The following is a 22,831-nucleotide window of genomic DNA, read 5'->3' on the forward strand; positions in this document are numbered from 1 at the left end:
GACGTCGCCAGACTGTGCTTTCTGGTCTGTGGGCGGGGCGGGGCGCCCGTGAGACCGGCTTCCTAGTGAGAGTCATGGCCTCTCGACGAGTTCTACACTTCGTATTTAAAGTGGGAAACCGCTTCCAGACGGCGCGTTTCTTCCGGGATGTCCTGGGGATGCAGGTGCAGGCCGGGATGGGCGGCCGAGCTGGGGAGGGAGGAAGCGGTGGGCCCGGCCATTCAGCCTGTAGGCCCAGGGCTCCGCGTCGGCACGGCGGGGTTTTCAGTCTTGCTGGGCGGTGCGAGCTCCTAGTTTCGGATTAGGTAACCTTTGAAAGGAACTGACTTACCCAGCTGTGTGTCTACACAAGTTCAGTCGCCTACGGTCCTTCACAAATATTTGTTAAACTCCTGACTTGGGGAGCTTCCTGTGAAGTAGCGTTAACTTCAGAAAGTTATAGCAGTTTCTTCTAGTTAACAACGCAGCCTCTTCTGGTTTGAAAAGTTCTGCTTCCATTAGGCCTGGGCTTTTAAAATTTTAAGTTCTGGGGATTGAACCCCTAGGCTTGCGCGTGCTAAGCACCATCACATTACACGAACATCCCGTCAGGGCTAGTTTAAATGGTCGCTTGGGTACTCAGGCTCTCTGTGTAAACCTGGCTCTCAACAGTATGACTTCAGAATCTAGTCTCCTCCCCCAGTACGAGGAAACAGCCTCTCTACAGCCCTGAGAAGCTGTGACTCTACAGGAGTCATTTAGCCAAAAATGTAGTGGAGGTTATTGTGGGGAGGTAGGGAACACACCAGAGCAGAATGCTTTGTACAAACAAGAACACAAGCTTAGTATTGAGACTGTACAGAAAATGAGAAGTGTAAAGGGAGTTACAGGAATTAATCAGTCTGAAATAGCTCAGCAGTTCAGTGCCTGCTGCTCTTGCAGAGGACCTGAGTTCTGTTCTCAGCGCTCACATCAAGTGACTTACAGCCACTTGTAACTCCATCTCCAAGGGATTCAGTGCCCTCTTCTGGCACCCTTGAGCACCTGTACACATGTGGCACAACACACATACACACACACACACACACACAATCTATGTTTCAGGATACCATTCTGAAGTTTAGTAGCAAAGATGCAAATAACTTTGGTATTTGATCTCATTTGGAGCACAGGGTCTGGGATGGGAGGGGTTTGGAAATTAAATTTTTACCTAACAGTCATGGAGTCAAGAGTTTGGTAAATGATAGCAGAAAACCACAAAGCTCTCATTATTGTATTTCTTCATTGATCAAAAGGTTGTTATGAAAATTAAGCATGTTATTGTACAGGTGATATTTGACTCATAGCAAGTCTGTGTTAAGTATTAGCTGCTATTACTATAAAATTATAAAAGGAGAAGTTTCCCAACATGGGTTCATCAGGAAATAATTCATGGAGACCTTGTGTTCAAATTGATCACGAAGCTGAGTGCGGTGGCACACGCCTTCAGTCCAGCACTGGGAGGCAGAGGCTGGGGGATCTCTGTGAGATCAAGGCCAGCCTGGTCTACAAAGCGAGTTCTAGGCCAGCTGGGGCTACAGGGAAACCCTGTCAATTAAAAAAAAACAAAAACAGAAACACAAGGTGACCATGAAAAATAGGATTTCCACATACCAAGGTTAGGTGGGAGAGTTACACTAGAGGAACTGAACAGGTGATACAAAGATGTTTGGGAAGCACCACTGGTTTTGTTTGCATTTAGCTAAGATGAAGAGATAGACTGTGAGAACAGATAGGTTGGGATTGCTTCTGGTATTGAATGCTGTGCATGCTAAGCAATTTGCTGAAGTAAATGGGGTGCTTTTTGTGTGTGAGCATGGTGATTATGGTAGCTGGTCTTGGTTGTCAACAGCTGGGAAGAGGAAACCCCAATTGAAATTTACTCCATCAGATTGGCGGCCTGTGTGCATGTATGCGGGGCAGTTTGTTAGTTTTTTTGTTTTGACACAGGGTCTCCTTGTAGCCCCAACTGGCCTAGAATGTGCTATATAGACCAGACTGGCCTTGACCTCAAGGACACTAGCCTGCCTCTGACTCCCAAGTGCTGGGATTAAAATCTTGAGCCACCATCCCCAACAAGCTGGGCATTTTTTTGATTGCTAATTGATGTAGGAGGACCCAGCCCACTGTGGGCAGGACCATCACTAGGCAGATGGACTTAAACTATATAAGAAATATAGCAGACCTTGAGCCTAGGATGAACCAGTGAGCATTTTTCCTCCATGGTTTGTTTCTGACTTAGTTTCTGCGTGAGTTCCCTCAATGAATTGTGACCTGGAAGTCTAAGCCAAATAAACCTTTTCCTCCCCTCGGTTGCTTTTGGTCAGAGTGTTTTGCAACAGTAATAGAAAGCAAACTACAACAGTGGTGATGTCATCAGAGATATGCTTTAGGGGTATACTTTTATCTTGATATTAGGAAAGAGATCAATAAGGAATTTTTTAAGTGGAGAGGAGGACACAGTCTTAGTACCTCAGGTTGCTCTTGAACTTGCTGTCCTTCTGCCTCAACCTCCTTGAGTGCTGGGATTATAGATATGCACCACTATACCAACAAATGAAGATGATTTTTAGTAATCTTTGAGGGAAGGAATCGGAGCTTCAGTAATAGCGGTGGAAATTAAAAAGAAAACATCTGAGTGTGGTAGCCCATTCCTGTAAGCTCAGCGGTTGGAAGGCTGCAGCAGGATTTAGAGCTCACAGCCAAGCAGAAAAACTAAGACTGCATTCTAAGATGTCTGCATTTTAGGTTCTGTGTTAGATGTTTGAACAGGTTTTCCATCTTCACCAACATATTAGGAGCCGAGGCTCAGAGCCTAAAATGGCTTACTCAGCATTACACACTGCAATCAGAGTTCTCTAATGCTGAGCATATTTTCCATCACACAGCATGGCTTCCTAACCTGAACAAAATTTCACAGCTGTTTGGTAGTGTGACTTTAGGTATTAACCTGTTTTTCTGCACCTCTACTACATCTAACCTAGAATGATCTGTTTCTCTCTCTCTCTCTCTCTCTCTCTCTGAATAATGGCTATGTTTTGACCTTTTAGTATGTATTCAGTGAGCTATGTACAGTACTAGTAAAACTAAACAAGCTGGGCATGGTACCACCACCTGAAATCCCAGCATGTGAGTGGCTAAGGCAAGAGGATTGTGAATTTGAGCTCATCTGGGCTATATAATGAGACTTTAAATATATGATGAGATTTAAAAATCAAGGGCTAGGGATATTGTTCAGCAGTAGAGCACTTGTCTAACACAAGTCTTTGGGTTTAGTCCCCAGTACCACAAAAAAGTAAAACTTAACAATTTATTCTAATTCCCTTAATAGGTTCTGCGCCATGAGGAATTTGAAGAAGGCTGCAAAGCTGCGTGTAATGGGTATGACACTTTATATAGGAAAGTCTTCTTGGGTTCTGAATAGCCCCTAAACAAACATGCTTTCTCAAAGTGAATATAAGACAGTGGAATAAATTAAGGAAGCAAGAAATAAGAGAGGGGACCCAAATAACAGTGAGGAAACATCCTCTGTTTCTTTGCACTTTTGATATAATAAGCAATTCTCTAGCTCTCCAAATGCCAGTCAGGTATTCTACTAGCAAACTTAATTCTTTCCTGGAGGAAATGAGACCAACTATACAGGGCAACCCCTTCCTCATGTTCAGTTATTTGCTAAACTGTCTCCCAGACCTTAGGGAAACACTACTTATTTTTACTGGTTTATTGTACAGATTAGGAAGAGCTGAATAGAAGAGCTGAATAGAGAAAGGATGGAGAAGAATAGAACTTCTATGTCTTCCCATGCTCCCAATACCCCCATGGCTTCAGCAAGTTCATCAAATCTTGTTCAATAGCTTTTACATGGATCAATAGCACATATTCTCCAGTAACTCCTCTTCTCAATAGTAAGTGAGGTTGAACGTTCTAATTGCTTGGTCTTTTTGGCAACCAGTCCTATCCTCAGTCTATCTAGATGACTCACCAAAGACTCACCTTTAGTCAACTCATTATCATAAACCAAGGCATACTAGAAAGAGTTCATGAGTATAAGACACACACATTAGGAAATTCCAAGGTTTAATTAAGCTAGGAAATAGCAAAGACCAAATATAGTTCATATTGCCCCACAAGAACAAATAAATATGTGCTCCTGGATAAAGCAGTGACTGTTGAGTATCTCTTAAGCCTAGTATCCATGGTGAGTTGAAAATTTCCAAGGCCTATTGGAATTTGCACACTTATTGACTGATTGATAGTCAAAGAAGTTATCTAAGGTTAGACTAGAAAATGACCTTTAAGATTCTTTTCCTTGCTTTAAAAAAAATCCCCTTTAATAAGTACACAGCTACTTATTAATACTCTCTGGAGTTAGTACTCTGGAGTCATCTCATCCTTATTAGAATTTATGAGAGCAGAAGGGACTGCCCACCTCAGAATAGGGAGTCTGATTTTGCCTGTGGTCACTGAATTCACTTACTTTCATTTTTCTAGGCCTTATGATGGGAAATGGAGTAAAACAATGGTGGGATTTGGACCTGAGGATGATCATTTTGTTGCAGAACTGACATACAATTATGGCATTGGAGACTACAAGCTTGGCAATGACTTCATGGTAAATATCACTCTGTCCCAACGTGTAGATGGATGAGGCAGGTGGCTTGTTTTAATTTGAAGTTGGGTGTTGAGAGTGTCAGTGAGATGATAAGGGAGCAAAGTAAGTAGGCAGTATTCTCTCTCAGTGGAGAGAATAGCCTGTGTGGAGGCCCTCAAACAGCACCTGGCATGTTCGAGAAAGTGCAAGGAATAGCTAACTGGTAGAGAAGACAAGGAGAAAGTGCTAGGACATGGGTGTGATGTGGCATGGCAGCTGGATGTGGTGACACATGCCTGTATTCCCAACACTAGGAAGGCTGAGGATCATTTCAAATGGAAGGCTGGCCAGTCAAACCAAGATCAAGATTTCTCTCTCCAGATCTTGAAAATTTGAAGACATTGTCTTCGGTATTAAGTGGATCAAACTTCACTGACATTTGAATTTTTTCCCATGAATCATAAAGATCTGAATCTGGAGAGTTTGGAGAAAACATCTAAAAACTACCCTGTTTTTTTTGGTGTTTTTGGTCTCCCTATAGCCCCAGCTGACCTGGAACTCACTATGTAGACCCAGTGTGCACCACCACGCCCAGCCAAAACCTACTTTGAAATCACTAGAAGAGAATGTGAATTAAATCTTGGATGATTTGACCAAAGACTTTGGGTCTTTGGCTTCTTGTCTTGTAAAATCTCTGTTGTGGTGATATATATGGGTATTTTCTGTCATAGGGAATCACACTGGCTTCTAGCCAGGCTGTCAGCAACGCCAGGAAGCTGCAGTGGCCACTCAGTGAAGTCACAGAAGGAGTTTTTGAAACTGAGGCCCCAGGAGGATATAAGTTCTATTTGCAGGATCGCAGTCTACCTCATTCAGGTAATTATACCAGGACTTGAAAAATTCTGTCTAAAGACACATTTGATGAAGAAGGGAAAGAGTTGGAGTTCTCTTTCTATTATAGTTGTGTCCTTGCCAAGTCAGTATTGTTGCATGGTTTTGGGGAAATTATATCCTTATGTTAGTACATTAGTGCATAGCTACAGGGACTCTAGGCTGGTTCTGTTCTGCAGGTAATATATTTCTTTAGGATTCTCTCCTAAACAGGAACTCAACTCAAATTAGTTTGAAGAATGAGAACATTTTTCTAGTTCATAGGGCAACTCTTCTATAGGTAGGAAGACTGAGGGTCAGTTGATTCAGCAACTCAGCCATGGTATCAAGAATCTAAATTTTCAAGGCTGGGTGTGTGGTGGCACACGCCTTTAATCCCAGCAGAGGTAGGCAGATCTCTGTGAGTTCAAGGCCAGTCTGGTCTACATAGTGAGTTCTAGACCAGCTATGGCTACAGGGAGACCCTGTCTCAAAAAAAAAAAAAAATCCAAATTTTCTATGCTTCTAGAACGTGTTCCCTCACTAGAATAGGATGGTTTCTGGTAGCAGTTGGGCTACATGCTCCAGTATTCACTATGGAGAGGAGACAGGGAACTGAGTCCTTGATGCTTTTTTGTTGTTGTTTTTGAGACAAGGTCTCCTGTAGCCCCAGCTGGTCTAGAACTCACTACATAGACCAGGCTGTCTTTGAACTCACAATGAGATCTGCCTGCCTCTGCCTCCCAAGTGCTGGAATTAAAGGCCTGTGCCACCCCCAGCTCTTACTGCTCTTCTTAAAGAACAGAACAAACCTTGGACTCTGCCAGGTCACTTGCTGGTCAGATTTAATATACTGTGTCTGCTCAATGTAAGCTGAGTAGCCCTACTTCAAAAATTCTAAATGTTCCCAAACCCAAAATATCAGATTTTTTTCTTTGGTTGAGACAGTGTCTGAACTGTAAGCCTAGGCTAACCTAGAACGTGCTAATCCTACAATTTCAACCTTGCAAGTGCTGGGATTTTAAGCACATGTTACTATGCCCCCACAGTTTCAGATTTTGGAGTTTGGGTTTTCAGATTACAGTTAATCAACCAGTAAAGCCCATGCAAATTTTTCAGAATTTGAAATACTTTTGGTCCAACACATTTCATAAAGGAAGCTTCAACCTAGTCTTAATAGATAGTGCCACAGTCCTAAGATATTTTGTCCATTCAGATCATAAGATCTTTGAGGCATTCATTTCCTGTTGGCAATGTAGCCAAATCTGTTAGCCTGATTCAAACTGTTCCCATCCTGGTTCTTGGATCTCTTCTGGGTCTGGTGGGTGTTTGTTTTGTGTTTTCTGTACTGGGGATTGAACCTAAGCTCTCACATGTCTCACATGTGCAAGGCAAACATTCTATGACTGAGCTATATTCTCAACCCTCCCTCAAGCTCTGAATGAACTTGCATTTGTTGATTTTAAAATTAGAGAAGGGCCTGGAGAGATGGCTCAGCAATTAAGATTGCATAAGTGTGTTAATTCAACTGTGAACCTAGAAACTTGTACCCACTTGTGAAAGAGATGTACTCTTGCTCTGGAGTGTGTTACTGAATATGTTAAAGCGGTAGTGAAATGCTTCTTCTAATCATGTAGTTATTAAAAATTTAAAAAAAATAATGATTTAAAAAAAAAATGATGGCATAACTGCTGCCGGGACTTGGTAGTGCATGCCTTTAATTATAACACTTGGGAGGCAGAGGCAGGCGGATCTCTGTGAGTTCAAGGCCAGCCTGGTCTATATAGAGTTCCAGGCCAGCTTGGGGCTACAGGGAGACCCTGTCTCAAAAAAAAAAAAAGATTGCATACTGCTCTTCTGTTCTTGTAGAGGACCTGAGTTCTGTTCCTAGCACTCACCCATGTTAGAGGGCTTGCAACACCCACTTCGGAATTCTTTAGGCACCTGCTCTCACTTGTGTACATAAACACACATATAAAAATAAAATTGGCGGGGGAGGGGAGGAAAATAAATAAATAAATAAATAAAATAAAATTGGCTGGTTCAAAAGTAGTGAATCCTTGATTGTTCATCATCAATTACAGAGATTGGATTCCTTGTTCTGCACTTTTCACTACTGCATTTGACTAGTAAAAAAAAAAATCGTGGGACTGGAGAGATGGCTCAGCAGTTAAGAGCACTGACTGCTCTTGCAGAAGATCCAGGTTTGATTCCCAGCACCCATATGGCAGCTACAAACCATCATTAACTCCAGTCCCAGGGGAATCCAAAGCCCTCTTCTGACCTCCGCGGCATTGCATGACACGGGTGCACTCACATACATGCAGGCAATATACTCGTACACATAAAAATAATAAATAAAATATTTTTTAAAAATCGTTAAAAAAAAGTAATAAATAAAGTCAGTGGTCAAAAGTAAAATTGAGTCTGCCAAGAGGAGGCTCTTGCATGAAGCGTCTTGGTTTAATGATGACGTTTTAGCAAATGGAATTAAGATAGCAAAAAACAAAGGAAAATAGACTGAATCTGTCAAAGATGTAGATAAAATGGCTCTCTAGGGCCAGGCCTGGTGGTAAATGCCTTCAATCCCAGCACTTGGAAGTCAGAGGCATAAGGATCTCTGTGAGATTGAGGCCAGCCTGGTCTACATAGTAAGTTCCAGGCCAGCTGGGGTTACAGGGAGACCCTGTCTCAAAACAAAACAAAAAAATCCTAGCTCTCCAGAGATTTACTTTGGCCATACCTAGTGGCTCAGGCCTACAGTCTCAGTTAGTTGGGAAACTAAAGCAAGACTTTGAGGCCTACTTTGGCTACAGAGCAAATTTAGGACCAGTCTGGGCAACTTACTTAGAGCCAGTCTCAAAAGAGAAAGTGAAAATAAGGCTCAGTGGTAGAGTCTTTACCTATCGTATGTGAAGCCCTAGGTTTAAATTCCAGTACTAAAAGAAAGGAGGGGAGGAAGGGAATATTGCTTCACAGGGCTACAGCTGCAGCTTAGTGGTAGAGCACTTTCCTAACGTGCAAGGACCTGGGTTCAGGGCCCAACACTGAAAATAAATTACAGAAAATTAATTTACAATGTAAAATATTTCCATTTGGGATTGGCAAGATGGCTCAGCAAGTAAAGGCACTTGCCAGCAAGACTGATTTCCTGAGATCAATCTGTGGGACTCACATGGTAGAAGGAAAGAACTGACTCCTGAAAACTGTTCTCTCAATGCCACATGAACGCTAAGGCACACATACACAAACACATACTCTCATGCATACACATATGCACACACGCATGCACGCACATACAAATGCAATAGAGTCAGACTTTTTTAAAAAATGTTTTTAGGGATGGAGAAATGACTCAGCAGTTAAGAGCACCTGCTTCTCTTGCTGAGAACCGAAGTTCGGTTCCCAGCACCCATGTCAGACAGCTGTAGCTCCAGAGGATCCCGATATCTTGTCTGGCCTCTGCAGGCACCCACAGGTACACATAAATAAGAATAAGTTAAATCTTAAAAATGCTTCCATTAGCTGGGCGTGGTGGCCCATGCCTGTAGTCCCAGCACTTGAGAGGCAGAGGCAGGCAGATCTCTCTGAATTCAAGGCCAGCCTGGTCTACATAGTGAGCTCCAGTTGGGGCTACAGGGAATCCGTTTCAAAAAGACCAAAAAAAAAAAAGCTTCCATTAATGTTAGCTGCTTTGTTTTTGTTTTAATTTTTTATATATATTTTATTTTATTATTTTTATTTTATGCATATGCGTGTATTGCCTGCATATAGGTAAGTGCACCTGTGTCATGCAATGCCTGTGGAGGACAAAAGAGGCTGTTGGATGCCCTGGAACTGGAGTTATGAACAGTTGTTAGCCACCATGTGGGTGCTGGGATTTGAACCCGGATCTTCTGTAAGAACAGCCAGTGATCTTAACCACTAAGCCATCTCTCCAGCCCCTTTTAATTTTACTTGTTTTCTTTTTAAAAAAATTTATTTTATGGGTATGAATGTATTGCCTGCATGTGTGTAAGTGCACCATGTCCTGCAATGCCAGAAGAAAGCATCAGATCTCCTGGAACTGGAGTTAACAGACGGTTGTTAGTCACCATGTGGGTGCTGAGAATTGAACCTGGGTCCTCTGCAAAAGTAGGCAGTGCTCTCAACTGCTGAGCCATCTCTCCATCCCGTGTTTTAATTTTTATTTTTTTAAAATTAAAAAAATTTTTTTTTAATTTTATGTGTATGAGTGTATTGCCTACATGTATGTGAGTGCTCCTGTGTTGTACAATGCCTCGGAGGTCAGAAGAAGGCTTCAGATTCCCCTAGAACTGGAGTTAAGGATGGTTCATAGCTGCCATGTGGGTGCTGGGAATCGAACCCGGGTCCTCTGCAAGAGCAGTCAGTACTCTTAACTGCTGAGCCATCTCTCCAGCCTAAATTACCTTATTTGCACATGTGCACATGCTGTAGCACATGTGTGATGATCAGAGGGCAAGCAACTTATAGGAGTCTCTCCTTCTTCCATGTGGGTTCTAGGAATCAAATGCAGGCCTTTGGGCTTGGCGGCAAGTACCTTTTCCACTTAGTCATCTTACTAGCTCCTTCAGTTTTGTTTGTTTTTTGCTTTTTTTGTGTTTGTGTGTGTGTGTGTTGAGGGTTGAACCCTGGACCTTATTCATGCTAAGCACATACTCTACCATTGAACTCTATCCCCAAACCCAGTGGTAGGTATTTTAGTATAATTTTCCTTCTCTTTACAAAATATTTTTTTTCATGGACAAACAGGTAAGCATACACATTATACAACCTCTGTGAACATTCTAGAGTAAATCTTTCCAATCATTTATCCAAAACAATATGGATAGATAAGCATCTGTTTCTGCATAAGCCATTGCAGGAATTTTGTTGCAGTATTACAGTATAAAAGAGGAAACAGTTCTCTGTTGTTGGATATTTATGTTTCTAGTGTTTCGTTGTTCTGGGTAACACTGGTGAATGTCTTTGTGATAAAAAGCCCTTCATACATCTACGGTCACTCTCTGAATTGCTGAGAATGGACTTGCTTTTTCAGCAGTGTATATTTTAAAGCTTTTTGTACATTCTGTCAAATCCTTGCCCATGAATTTTCTAATTTATACTCTATCAGTATTTTGTGATTTTGATTTTCTTCCCTACAATAAAACAATCAACATTACTAATTTTGTTAAGAGAACAAAAATTAAATAATGATAATGAAAAAGAAATTATTTGCCAGTAATTCCTTGGTTCATTCTTTATACTTAATCCTTTAACCCATCAGGAATGCATTTTGCTATTTAATTCAAATATGTAGCTTTCCCCACCAAGTATCTTACTATCACTTATTTGGCTACTGTTCCCTTTTATATTGATTTAAAATGCTTTTCTTTTTAAAAATTATCTATTTTATTTTATATATATGAATGTTTTGCCTGCATGTTTATAAGTGCACCATGTGCGTGCAATGCCTGCGGAGACCAGGAGACTAACTCCCTGGTACTGGAGTTACAGATGGTTGTTAGCTGCCACATGAGTGCTGGGAACAGTCCCTGATCCCCCTTGACCTCTCCAAGAGTAACCAATGCCCTTTAATTGCTGAGCCATCTCTTCAGTCCTAAAATTTTCTTATCATAGACTAAAGTCTTTGGATAAGAAGAAGAGTTGCTGGAAATCGAAGTTAAAGCTTTGTGCATGCTAGGCACACACTCTACTTCCAGCCTTCTAAATCCTTAGGTGTGCTTGAGCCTATTTTGAGTTTTGTTTTGTTTTTTCTTTTTGAGGCAGGGTCTCCCTGTAGTCCCAGCTGGCCTGGAATTCACTATGTAGACCAGGCTGGCCTTGAGCTCACAGAGATCCATCTGCCTCTGCCTCCTGAGTGCTGGGATTAAAGGCATGCGCCACCACTCTATTTTGAGCCTTTTTTTTTTTTTTTTCTGGTCTTTTTGAGCCTTTTTATTCTATTCCACTGAACTGACCTGGTTCTGCTGTTTATTACCTTACAGATCCTGTATTAAAAGTAACTCTAGCAGTATCTGATCTTCAGAAGTCCTTGAACTACTGGTCTAATCTATTGGGAATGAAAATTTATGAACAAGATGAGGAGAAGCAAAGGGCTTTACTAGGCTATGCTGATAACCAGGTGAGTCATCTTGCAGAAAAATAAGTTGTCTGTTACTTTGAGTTTGATTCATAAATAAGGTTAACATGCAGGTCATTCCCATGGTTTCTTCACCATGATTCAGTGTTTATACGGATAAACAGAAGGAAATATAGGGAGTTGGAGAGATGGCTCAGTGGTTAAGAGTACTGGCTGCTCTTGCAGAGTACCTGGGTTCAGTTCCTCTCACCCACATGGTAGCTAACAACTGTCCATAGCTAACAACTGTCCATAATTCCAGTTCCAAGGGAATCCGACACCCTCTTCTGACGTCTGCTAGCATTGCACACATGGGTATATGTACCTACGTGCAGGCAATATGCTCATACACATAAAACAAAAATAATAAATAAATATATATAAATATTTAAAAAGTAGAAGAAAAAGTGATAGCCTTAGCACCCAGACACTAACCTCAGTTTCTAATTAGGGTTAGCTGGCCTGCGAGCTTCCAGAGTCTCTCCTGTCTCTGCCTCCTATCTCACTGTAGGAGTGCTAAAATTATAGACCCATGCCACAATATCCAGTTTTATGTGGGTTCTGGGGATTTGAACTGATTTTACATGCTAAGTGCTTTACCCACTGAGCCATCTCTCCAATCCAGCACTTTTAGAGTTTTATATTATACACTTGTATGACCTGTCTGAAAGCATAAGCCAACTTTGTTACTTCTTTTTAGTGTAAGTTGGAGCTACAGGGCATCAAGAGTGCAGTTGATCATGCAACAGCCTTTGGAAGAATTGCTTTTTCTTGTCCCAAGAAAGAGGTACTGTTTCATAACCTGATTATATAAGCTTTGTTACTCTCTTGTTTCAACCCAGCTGAGAACCTTGGACCTCCTGTCTGGGTTCATTCTGATTGTGATATGTTACCATGCTAACCATTCTTTGAAGAACCACTAAGATAATAAAATCAATCAAGTGGTGCCTTGGCAAATGTGGACCATTCCATAAAAGGGGCACATGATCCTTGCTCACTTGCCTTTTTGTGTTCTTCAAGTTACCAGACTTAGAAAACTTGATGAAAAGGGAGAACCAGTCAATCCTGACTCCCCTAGTGAGTCTGGATACTCCAGGAAAGGCAACAGTGCAAGTGGTCATTCTGGCTGACCCTGTAAGTATTGCTTACCAAGGGAACAGGCTGTTCCAGGGATTTCTTCAGAGGTTTTTTAAAAAAGCACATTGCTTTTTTTTTTTTTTTTTTGCTATAGGATGGACATGAAATTTGCTTCGTTGGGGATGAAGCTTTTCGAGACCTTTCTAAGATGGATCCAAAGGGAAGCAAATTGCTGGATGATGTGAGTCTCATTTCTACACTAGTATCATTATAGGCCAGAGGTGCATGGATATAAACTATGTATGGGGAGAGCATGTCCTTTTGCTGTTGAATATTTTACCCAGAGACCAATGCCACCCATATGACTGCTTATGGAACTTAGCATCTCTACCTTCCCACTGCCTCAGGCTGCCTAGAGAGCCACTGCTGCCGTGTGTACCATGATTCTACTCAGTGAGTGGGAATACCTGATGCCATCCTCTCTTGTTTCCTTGGTCTTTTGGTTGTCTTGTTTTCATTTGACAGCATAAACCTCTCCTTTCCTAGTGGATTGTTCTCCTTATTATACCAGGAGAACACTGGTAAGAGATGGCTCAGCAGTTAAGAACACTGGTTGTTCCTGCAGAAGACCCAGGTTTGAATCCCAGCACCCACATGGCAGCTAACAACTGTCCGTAACTCCAGTTCCAGGGGATCCGACAGCCTCTTCTGTCCTCCGCAGGCATTGCATGACATGGGTGCACTTACCTACATGCAAGCAATACACACATACACATAAAAATAACAAATACAATATTTTTTTTAATTGCTCTAAGTAATAATTTTTAAAAAACTTTTAATTGATTAAATTAATTCCTTGTCCCTTCTTCAGATGTTATTTTTAAGATAAAAGTCTTCACCATGTAGTCCAGGCTGGCATCAAACTAATGATCCCCCTGCCTCAGCCTCCGAGTGCTGGATTTACACACCAAGACCACTAGATTTCTTTAGATTTTGCCTTTAAAATCTGTTTATAAATGGTTTCTACCTCTTGTCTTAAATACATACTTCAGTCTATTCTGTGCTGGATCGTGTCAGTGAGTTACATGCTCAAGTTGGCATCATTGCTGATCTCCATCAGGCCAAATCCAACATCTTCTTTTCTATTCCCATCAAACTTGATCTTTTTTTTTTTTTTAATGACTTCAAGCTCAGTGGGCGGTGTTGTGGCACATGCCTTTAATCCCAGCAGGCCCTTGGAAGGCAGATGCAGTAGGATCTCTGTGAGTTTGAGGCCAGCCTGGTCTACATAGCAAGTTCCAGCTGGGAGACCCTGTCTCAAAAAGACCAAAAATTAAAAAAAAAAAGTTCAAGCTCAGTCTCTGCTACATAAGGCAGCCTTGGCTAAATGATACCCTATCTCATCCCCTCCCCAAATGGTTACATATTGATCCCTTGGTAAGAATGTTGTGACCAGGGAATCTAAATTCATATTTCTTCTAGGAACAGCTGTTGAATCTTCACTGATTTGATTTTTGCAGAGATTTTATAGACCTACTGTGCATAAAAAGAAAAAAGAAAAGACAAAAAGGGAGGGAGGCCTGGAGAGGTGGCTTAGTGGTTAAGAATATTGGCTGCTCTTACAGAGGATCTGGGTTTAGTTCCCAGTAGTTACATGGCAGCTAACAACTGTAATTCCAGTTCTGCAGAATTGGACATCCTCATCTGGCCTCTGCAGGCACACCATGCATGTCTGCACTTAAATACATGCAGGTAAAACACTTATACACATAAAAAAAATTAATAATCAAAAATAGAAAAAAACTACTATGCATAACAAGAATTGACTCTCCATTTACCCATTTTCCCTATCCATTATTATATAGCAATATTATATTTTAGATGCTTTTCTCAAAGTAAGTTACAGTCATTAGTGCCCATTACAGCCTTAGCATTCTGCATGCAGTCTAGTCACTTTGGCATAATTACTCTGGACAGTTGATTCTATCATGTAAAGTAAAAGCTGAGGTTGCTAAGATTGTGTGTAAGAACAAATCTGTGAAATTGTGAAGGAAAAATAAGTGTCCTGGTTTTGCTGTTGCACCTCAAAACATAGAAGTGATGTCCTACACATGGTAAGTCCTTAGTTCAAAGCAGGGCTGGGGGAGGTTCGGTCGAGGGTCACTTGTCTAGCATGCACAAGGTCCAGTTCAGTCCCAGCAACCCCCACAAAAAAAAAAAAAAAATCGGAAGGCATTACATGACAGGGTTCACTGCTATTTGGGCATATCTGGAGTCTCAGACCCTGTTCCTGAAGATCAGGGGCTTATTCCTCGTCTGTGTGAGTTGAGCTTGTTCTGCATTCTCACCAGCATTTGACTTGTTTATTACTTTTTGGATTTTGTTAGCCATTCTAGCACACGGAGGATAGTTTCTTATTTGGGCTTTAGTTTGAATTTCCCTAATAACTAATAAGCAAGTGCTCTTACCCACTGAACCATCCCTCCAGCCCCCAGCCCCTATTCTAATCTGAAATGTTTTTTTTTAATCTGTATTTTTGCTTGTTTCTAGCCATAACTAAATCAATTTTAATTGTTTTTTTTTTTTTCAATATTAGGTGTTGAACCCAGGGTATTGAGCACCTTGTGTATGTTGGACAAGCGCTCCAGTACTGAGCTATATCCTTGGCCCTTTATTATTAATTAGTTGGAATTTTTGTTTTTTGAGGTGCTAGAAATTGAAGCCAGGGCCTTATGCATGGTACATAAGTACTTCAGCCCTGCCCACAAGAGTCTTTTGCAAAGAGCAAGTATTCATTTTTTTATCTACTTTTTCTTCTATGTTTACAGCTTTTTTGTTTCCAGTGAACCTTTCTCCTTGGGTATTCTAGGAATGTTTCAAACTCAATGTGTCTGGAACTTATTTTACCTCAGGAGAAACTTATTTATTTATTTATTTATTTATTTATTTATTATTTATTTATTTTATTATTTATTTTGCTCTTTTTGAGACAGGGTCTCCCTGTAGCCCCAGCTTTCCTGGAACACAGTATATAGACCACGCTGGCCTTGAACTCACAGAGATCTGCCTGCCTCTGCCACCCAAGTGCTGGGACTAAAGGCATGCGCCACCACACCTGGTAAGAAATTTATTTTTAAATACTATTAAATAACTAGACATAGGAGCACATGCCTTTCATCCCAACACTTGGAGGCAGACAGATCTCTAAGTTGAGGCTAGCCTGGTCTACTTAGTGAGTTCTAGGCCAACTAGGATTGCATAGTGAGACCCTTTCTCAAATAATAAGCTGGGCATGGTGGCGCATGCCTTTAATCCCAGCACTTGGGAGGCAGAGGCATAAGGATCTTTGAAATTAAGGCCAGCCTGATCTGTGTAGCAAGTTCCAGGTGAGTAGGGGCTACAGGGAAGAGCCTGTTTCAAAAAAAAATTAAATAGGGGCTGGCTCAGCATTTAAGAACACTGACTGTTCTTGCAGAGGACCCAGGTTTGAATCCCAGCACCCACATGGCAGCTAACAACTGTCTGTAACTCCAATCCCAGGGGATCTGACAGCCTCTTCTGACCTCCACAGGCCTTGCACGACACAGGTGCACTTACCTACGTGCAGGTATAACACTCGTACACATCAAGTAAAAATAATAAAGCCGGGCATGGCGGTGCACACCTTTAATCCCAGCACTTGGGACACAGAGGCAGGCAGATCTCTGAGGTCAAGGCCAGCCTGGTCTACATAGTGAGTTCCAGGACAGCTGGGGCTACAGGGAGACTATCTCAAAAAGACCAAAATAATAATAATAAATAAAATATTAGAAAAATAAAAAGAGGCTGGAGAGATGGCTCACTGTAGATCTGCATAATAATCATTAATGCCACTGCCACCTTTTCTACATTAGGCTGTCTTGAAATATCTTCAGCCAAAGAAAACAATCCATTGCTTTTCAACTTAGCCTCAGACAAGCTCTTGGACTGTGGGCAGACAGTAGCCAGACTCTTTGCTAAAATATCCCAGTTGCTGCGTGAGTCCTTATTTCCCTCTGGAACTACTTTGCTCCTAGCACTACTTTCTTCTAGGCTTCTACTAGAATGACTCATTAAGCCTTGCTTACAGCATTCTACCCCTTTTCTTTCTTTCTCTTTCCTTCTCTTTCCTTCCTTCCTTCCTTCCTTTCTTCATATTTTATTTATTATTTTTATTTTATGTGTATGTGTGTATTGCCTGCGTGTAGGTAAGTGCACCCATGTCTTGCGATGCCCGCAGAGGACAGAGAGGCTGTCGGATCCCCTGGAACTGGAGTTATGGACAGTCATTAGCTGCCATGTGGGTGCTGGGATTCGAACCTGGGTCTTCCACAAGAACAACCAGTGTTCTTAACTGTTGAGCCATCTCTCCAACCCAGCATTCTACCCTTTTCTACTCCAAACTTCCAAAGTCTTCCACATTCCTCCAAAAACCCACTTGATCAAGTTTGTCACAGCAACACCCTGCAATCCTGGTACCAATTTCTGTATTAGTTACTTTTCTATTGCTGTGATAAAACATCATGACCAAGGGAACTTATAAAAGAGTTTATTTAGCTTACGGTTCCCCCCACTGTGGTGGACTCTTGCTCCTTTGGAACCTTAAGCTAAATAAACTTCCTTTTATAAATTCCCTTGGTCATGGTGCTTTATCACAGCAACAGAAAAGTAACTAATACAGTATACATGTGCACTAAGTAAGTGCCTATGGAAGCTGTAAGAGGATGTCAGACCCCCTGGAACTAGAGTTCTGTACTGTTGTGAGCTGCCAGGTAGATGCTAGGAACTGAACCCAGGTCCTCTGTGAGAGCAGCCAGTGTTCATAACCAAACCACTGAGCCGTCTCTCCATCCCATCTTTCAAGATTTTATAACCAGTTCTTTTTCTTCTTCTGTACCCTGCTCTTTCCTGTGGGCAAGTAATATCTTCTAATATCCCAGCTATTCAAACTAGATTCCTCAGCACTGTGGTTTGGTTTTGAACCTATTTTTTTACTTTACAATAGTTTAAAATTTTTTTGTTACATTTTATTTAACTGTGCAGCTGTATGGATGTATGAGCCACAGCACTTTTGTGGTCAGAGTCAACTTCTGGGACTTTGCCTCCTTTTTCCATTGGGGTCCTGAGGCTCAACTACTCACTGTTAGCCAAGCAAACTATACGTATTTCTGTTATGTCATTTTCTAATGCAAACATCTTGTGATTTCCTCCTGGTATAGATGAGTATTTGTCATACACTATTTCTCCAATTTAGTTAGTTGTGGCTTACTTTTTCATCTGATAACATTTTGTTTATGGATTTATTATAGCAAATGCTTTAAGACATATTTTTTTCAAATTTATTATTATTATTATGTATTTTTATTTTATGTGTATGCGTGTATTGCCTGAATGTAGGTAAGTGCACCCATGTTGTGCAGTGCCTGCAGGCGTCAGAAGAGGCTGTTGGATCCCATGCCTGGAGTTAGGGACAGTTGTTAGCTGCCATGTGGGTGCTGGGATTTGAACCTGCAAGAATAATCAGTGTTCTTAACCGCTGAGCCATCTCTCTAGCCCACAAGACATACTTCTTTTTGTTGTTGTTGTTTGTTTGTTTGTTTGTTTGAGACAGGGTCTCCCTGTAGCCCCAGCTGGCCTGGAACTCACTATGTAGACCCGTGCTGGCCGACCCGTGCTGGCCTTGAACTCACAGAGATCCTCCTGCCTCTGCCTCCTGAGTGTTAGGACTAACGGCGTGCGCCAGCACACCCAGCAAGACATACTTTTTTTTGATCTTTTTGAGACAGGGTCTCTCTGTAGCCCCCAGCTGTCCTGGAGTCATTATGTAGACCAGGCTGGCCTTGAACTCAGAGATCCGCCTGTCTCTGCCTGGGACTAAAGGCGTGCGCCACCACACCTGGCAAGACATACTTCTTATGAAACTATTTCTCTCTGAGTCCTCAGCTACTCAGTATACTCCCCTGAACCTCAAACCTTGTCTCCTCTGTCACACCTGAACTTGGCATAGTACCTCGCTCATGACGAAAACTTGGGGTTTTTTTTGGTCTTTTTGAGACAGAGTCTTCCTGTAGCTGCAGCTGGCCTGGATTTGCTATGGAGACCAGGCTGGCCTCGAACTCACAGAGATCCGCCTGCCTCTGCCTCCCAAATGCTGGGACTAAAGGTGTATGCCACCACACTTGGCTGAAAACTTGGTTTTTAAAACAATATTTCCATTCAATATTTTTCATTGCCAAACAACTAAAATTACTATTGTAGAGGCAACAACTTGTTTTTGTTTTGTTTTGTTTTTTTGGTGATGGTGGTGGTACAGGGGTTGAACCCAGAGCCTCACGCATGCTAGGTGGCACTGCACCACTAAACTATATTCAGTTATCTTGGTTTGAGGCTAAGGTGATGAACTCTTTGCTCTGCAGATTAAAACTCAACAAGCAACTGCTCAGTACTCACCAGCATCTCCTGTCATACTGAACAAAGTACTCTACATGGGATGAACTCTTTTAACATTAATGTTGTCATTGTGGTCCATGCAGACTTGGAATAATTTATATTCACTTCTCTTTCTATAGGCAATGGCAGCAGATAAAAGCGATGAGTGGTTTGCTACAAGAAATAAACCAAAGGCTTCAGGTTGATGGAAAATATATGAATAATCACTTGTGATTCCTGTCCAACATCTGTGAGGCCTGATGTGTCTGTTTACAATAAATGCTCCTACAACTTGTTGTGTCCTGCATAGGCAAGGACAACGATGTGGTAAAGATTTGTGTCTTTTAATCTTTAAAACTCTGATATATTTTTGAAATGAAAGCCAATTTTCATTACCCTTGGTAGAAGAGAACTCTTACTGTGTGTAACTGTATTAGATTAGTAACAAATCATTGTCCAGACTGAGACTAACTCTGGAATACCCTAGATTAGAGATAGAGGAAAATTTGATGAGAAGTGAATAAATTTTATTGAAACAGTTGTTCAAATAAATCCAAACCAGTTGCTTAGCGTGGTCATATTCCCAGTAATTGATAACATTGTTCTGATATCTTACCATGGAAGATTGTGACATTTAAATTTTCTTTTTTCTTTTCAGACAGGGTCTCCCTGTAGCCCCAGCCTGCCTGGAACTCACTATGTAGACCAGGGCAGTCTGATATCTGTCTACCTCTGCCTCCCAAGTGCTAGCATTAAAAGTGTCTACCATTATACCTGGCATCCTTTTTGTTTTTGAGACAGGGTCTCCCTATGTAGCCTAGGCTAGCCTGTCACTTGCCATGTAACTCAAGCTAACTTTGAACTTGTGATTCTTCTGCTTCAGCCTCAAGCACTGGAATTACAGATAAATTCCACTATTCTGGGCTTGACATTCAGGTTGTTGGGCTTTTTAAAAGAATTTTTTTTTTTTTTTTTTGGTCTTTTTGAGACAGGGAACTCACTGTGTAGACCAGGCCTGCCTCTGCCTCCCAGGTGCTGGGACTACAGGCATGCGCCATCACGCCCGGCTTCTGTACATGTTTTTAATCTGCTCAAGAAAGAATATAATGTTAAAGATCTTTTTTTTTTTGGTCTTTTTGAGACAGGGTCTCCCTGTAGCCCCAGCTGTCCTGGAACTCACTATGTAGACCAGGCTGGCCTTGAACTCACAGAGATCTGCCTGCCTCTGCCTCCTGAGTGCTGGGATTAAAGGCGTGCGCCACCACGCCCAGAGCTGTTAAAGATCTTTAAAAAGAATTAAGTGATTTCTTCTGCCTGAAAAATATGTTTTCTGTTTGGATCTATGCAAGAAGTTGGTTTTAGGGAATCACTGAAAACAAAATCATATTGGGTGTTTTTGTTATTAAAGCTTTTTGGAAAGTATGCTTCTGAAATCAAGTCTTTTAATCTCATTTAAAGAGTGGCAAAGTTCAAATTTTAGAGATAAACTCAGAAAGAAAAGGACTCAGAGGATATAAATTTTAAGATTACACTCAGAGTTTTTGGTAAACTATAGCCTTGCTCATCCCTTACATGGGGGCAGGGTGTGGAGCACAGACATCTCTGGGTGAGTTTCCATTTACCGTCTTATAAAGGTGATCTTATAAAAACAATTCTTGTCTAGCTCCACAGCACTAGGTCCCTTCTGTGTAACTGGGCAGCTTTTTTTTTGCTTGTTTTCTGTAAAAAAAAAAATTCTGTATCTTTCTTTACATTTTCTTCTATTTTTTTTGTGTGTTTATGCATGCATATTGGGGGTGGTGTATTACTAAGCGTGCATGTAGGTCAGAAGACAACTTGCAGAAATCGGTTCTTTTTTTCCACTATGTGGGTCCTAGGAATTGAACTCAAGTGACTTTATCTGCTAAGCCCTCCTTCCAGTCCTTATTTTCTTTTCATATGTATGTTTGCATATGTGTGTGCATATGTATGTGGAGGCCTGAGGTTGATGTGCAGCAGGCAGCTTTACCCCTAAGTCATCTCATTGGCTCTAAATGCTGTATCTCATTAACTATGATTTGTCAGATTTTCTATATGTGTATGAGTGTTTTATCTGCATGTATATATGTGCATGTGTGAACAGTGCAGGCAGGGGCCAGAAGAGGGCATTGGATTCCCCTGGAACTGGAGTTACAGATGGCTGTAAACCACTGTGTGGGTGCTGGGAACTGAACTTCAGGTCCTCTGCAGGTTAATGGCTCTGCCATTAACTCCTGAGCCTTCTTTCCAGCTCCAGTTTATTAAGAAATTCTTGATGTTTATTTCTAGTAATACTGTTTTGCTGAAATGAAACTATTTCTAGCATATTAGGCTGTTATAACTCTTAAACAGTGAGCCATCTCTCCAGAACCCCTTTCATTTTCTTTTAAACATACAATTATATGTGATAAAAGGCACCATGACAGAAATTAATGGTTTTTTTTTTGTTTGTTTGTTTGGTCTTGAGACAGGGGTCTTCCTGTAGCCCCAACTGGAACTCACTATGTAGACCAGGCTAACCTCAAACTTACAGAGATCTGCCTGCCTCTGTCTCCCAAGTGCTGGGACTAAAGGCATCACCACCATGCTGGGCAGAAATTAATATTTATTTTACTTGAGACATTTTGGGTTTGAGAGATGAGTTCCCATTTGTTTCACTGCTTGTCTTTTTGTGGTTTGTTTTTTGAGACAATTCTGTCTCATATCCTAGGTTTCCCTCAAATTCACTGTGTAGTAGAGATAGCATTGAACTTCTGATATTCCTATCTCTATCTCCCAAGTGCTGGGGTTTCAGGTATGTGCTACTAAACTCAGTTTATGGTGCTAGAGATTAAACCTAGGGCTTTGTACAAGCTAGGCAAGCATTCCAACTGAGTTATATCCCATCCCTAAAAATTTGTTTTCTTGAGGCAGTCTCCTATAGCTGAGATCAACCTTGAACTCTTGATCCTCCTGCCTCTGCCTGCTGATTTCTGTGTTTACAGAAGTGTGCCTCCATACCCAGCTCTTTGTTGTGGTCTTTAATATGTTAATCTAAACTATTAAGGGTACAACTTTGGTATTTTATATTGAAAAAATTTGCATTTGCAAAGTTCAATACTACCCCCCCCCCCGCTTTTTCTTTTGGCATTGTTGGCCATCAAATCTAGGACTTCACCCATGCTAGGCAAGTACTGTCCTGCTGAGCTACAACTCCAGCCCTCCAGCTAGTCATTCAAAACCAAAAAGTTATGATTCTTTTTCTACTTTCAAAAATGGTAACACAATTAGAAAATCAGGGGCTGGAGAGTTGGCTCAGTGGTTAAGAGCACTGGCTATTCTTGCAGAGGACCCAGGTTCAGTTCCTAGCACCCACCTGGAGGCTGCACCCACCTGGAGGCTAACAACCGTCTACAACTCCAGTTCCAGGGGATCTGATGCCCTCTTCTGACCTCTGAGGACATTGCACAACAGGTGCACTTACATCCAGGAAATATAGTCATACATGTAAAGTAAAAATATTTTTAAAAAACAGAAAATCACACCAGACATGGTAGCACATGCCTTTAGTCCTGGCACTTGGGAGGCAGAGGGAGGTGGGTCTCTGTAAGATTGAGGCCAGCCTGGTCTACATAGTGAGTTCCAGGCCAGCTGGGGCTACAGAGAGACCCTGTCTCAAAAAGACCAAA

At 41.5% G+C, this 22,831-nt stretch overlaps 1 protein-coding gene and 1 pseudogene across 2 annotated transcripts; both read left to right on the forward strand.

The window, feature by feature from the left end:
* Nucleotides 1-3: 3 nt before the first annotated feature.
* Glod4 (glyoxalase domain containing 4) lies at nucleotides 4-19,714 on the forward strand. Of its 2 annotated transcripts, none has more exons than XM_008828750.2 (9): nucleotides 4-164; nucleotides 3,350-3,399; nucleotides 4,510-4,630; nucleotides 5,341-5,485; nucleotides 11,488-11,624; nucleotides 12,322-12,408; nucleotides 12,642-12,755; nucleotides 12,853-12,939; nucleotides 19,286-19,714. In XM_008828750.2, the coding sequence occupies exons 1-9, from the start codon at nucleotides 75-77 to the stop codon at nucleotides 19,349-19,351; spliced, it is 897 nt and encodes a 298-aa protein (XP_008826972.1). In that variant the 5' UTR covers nucleotides 4-74; the 3' UTR covers nucleotides 19,352-19,714. The 2 variants fall into 2 exon arrangements, with proteins under 2 accessions (XP_008826972.1, XP_029417297.1); XM_029561437.1 differs by lacking the exon at nucleotides 4-164 and adding an exon at nucleotides 3,750-3,923 and having other exon boundaries at nucleotides 3,348-3,399.
* A 1,003-nt stretch (nucleotides 19,715-20,717) lies between these two features.
* The window catches only part of LOC115069557, a 3,370-nt pseudogene continuing 1,256 nt past the window's right edge, over nucleotides 20,718-22,831 (forward strand).

Source organism: Nannospalax galili, unplaced genomic scaffold (genome assembly GCF_000622305.1).
Source record: "Nannospalax galili isolate Female #2095 unplaced genomic scaffold, S.galili_v1.0 scaffold212, whole genome shotgun sequence".
NCBI classification, from domain to species: domain Eukaryota; kingdom Metazoa; phylum Chordata; class Mammalia; order Rodentia; family Spalacidae; genus Nannospalax; species Nannospalax galili.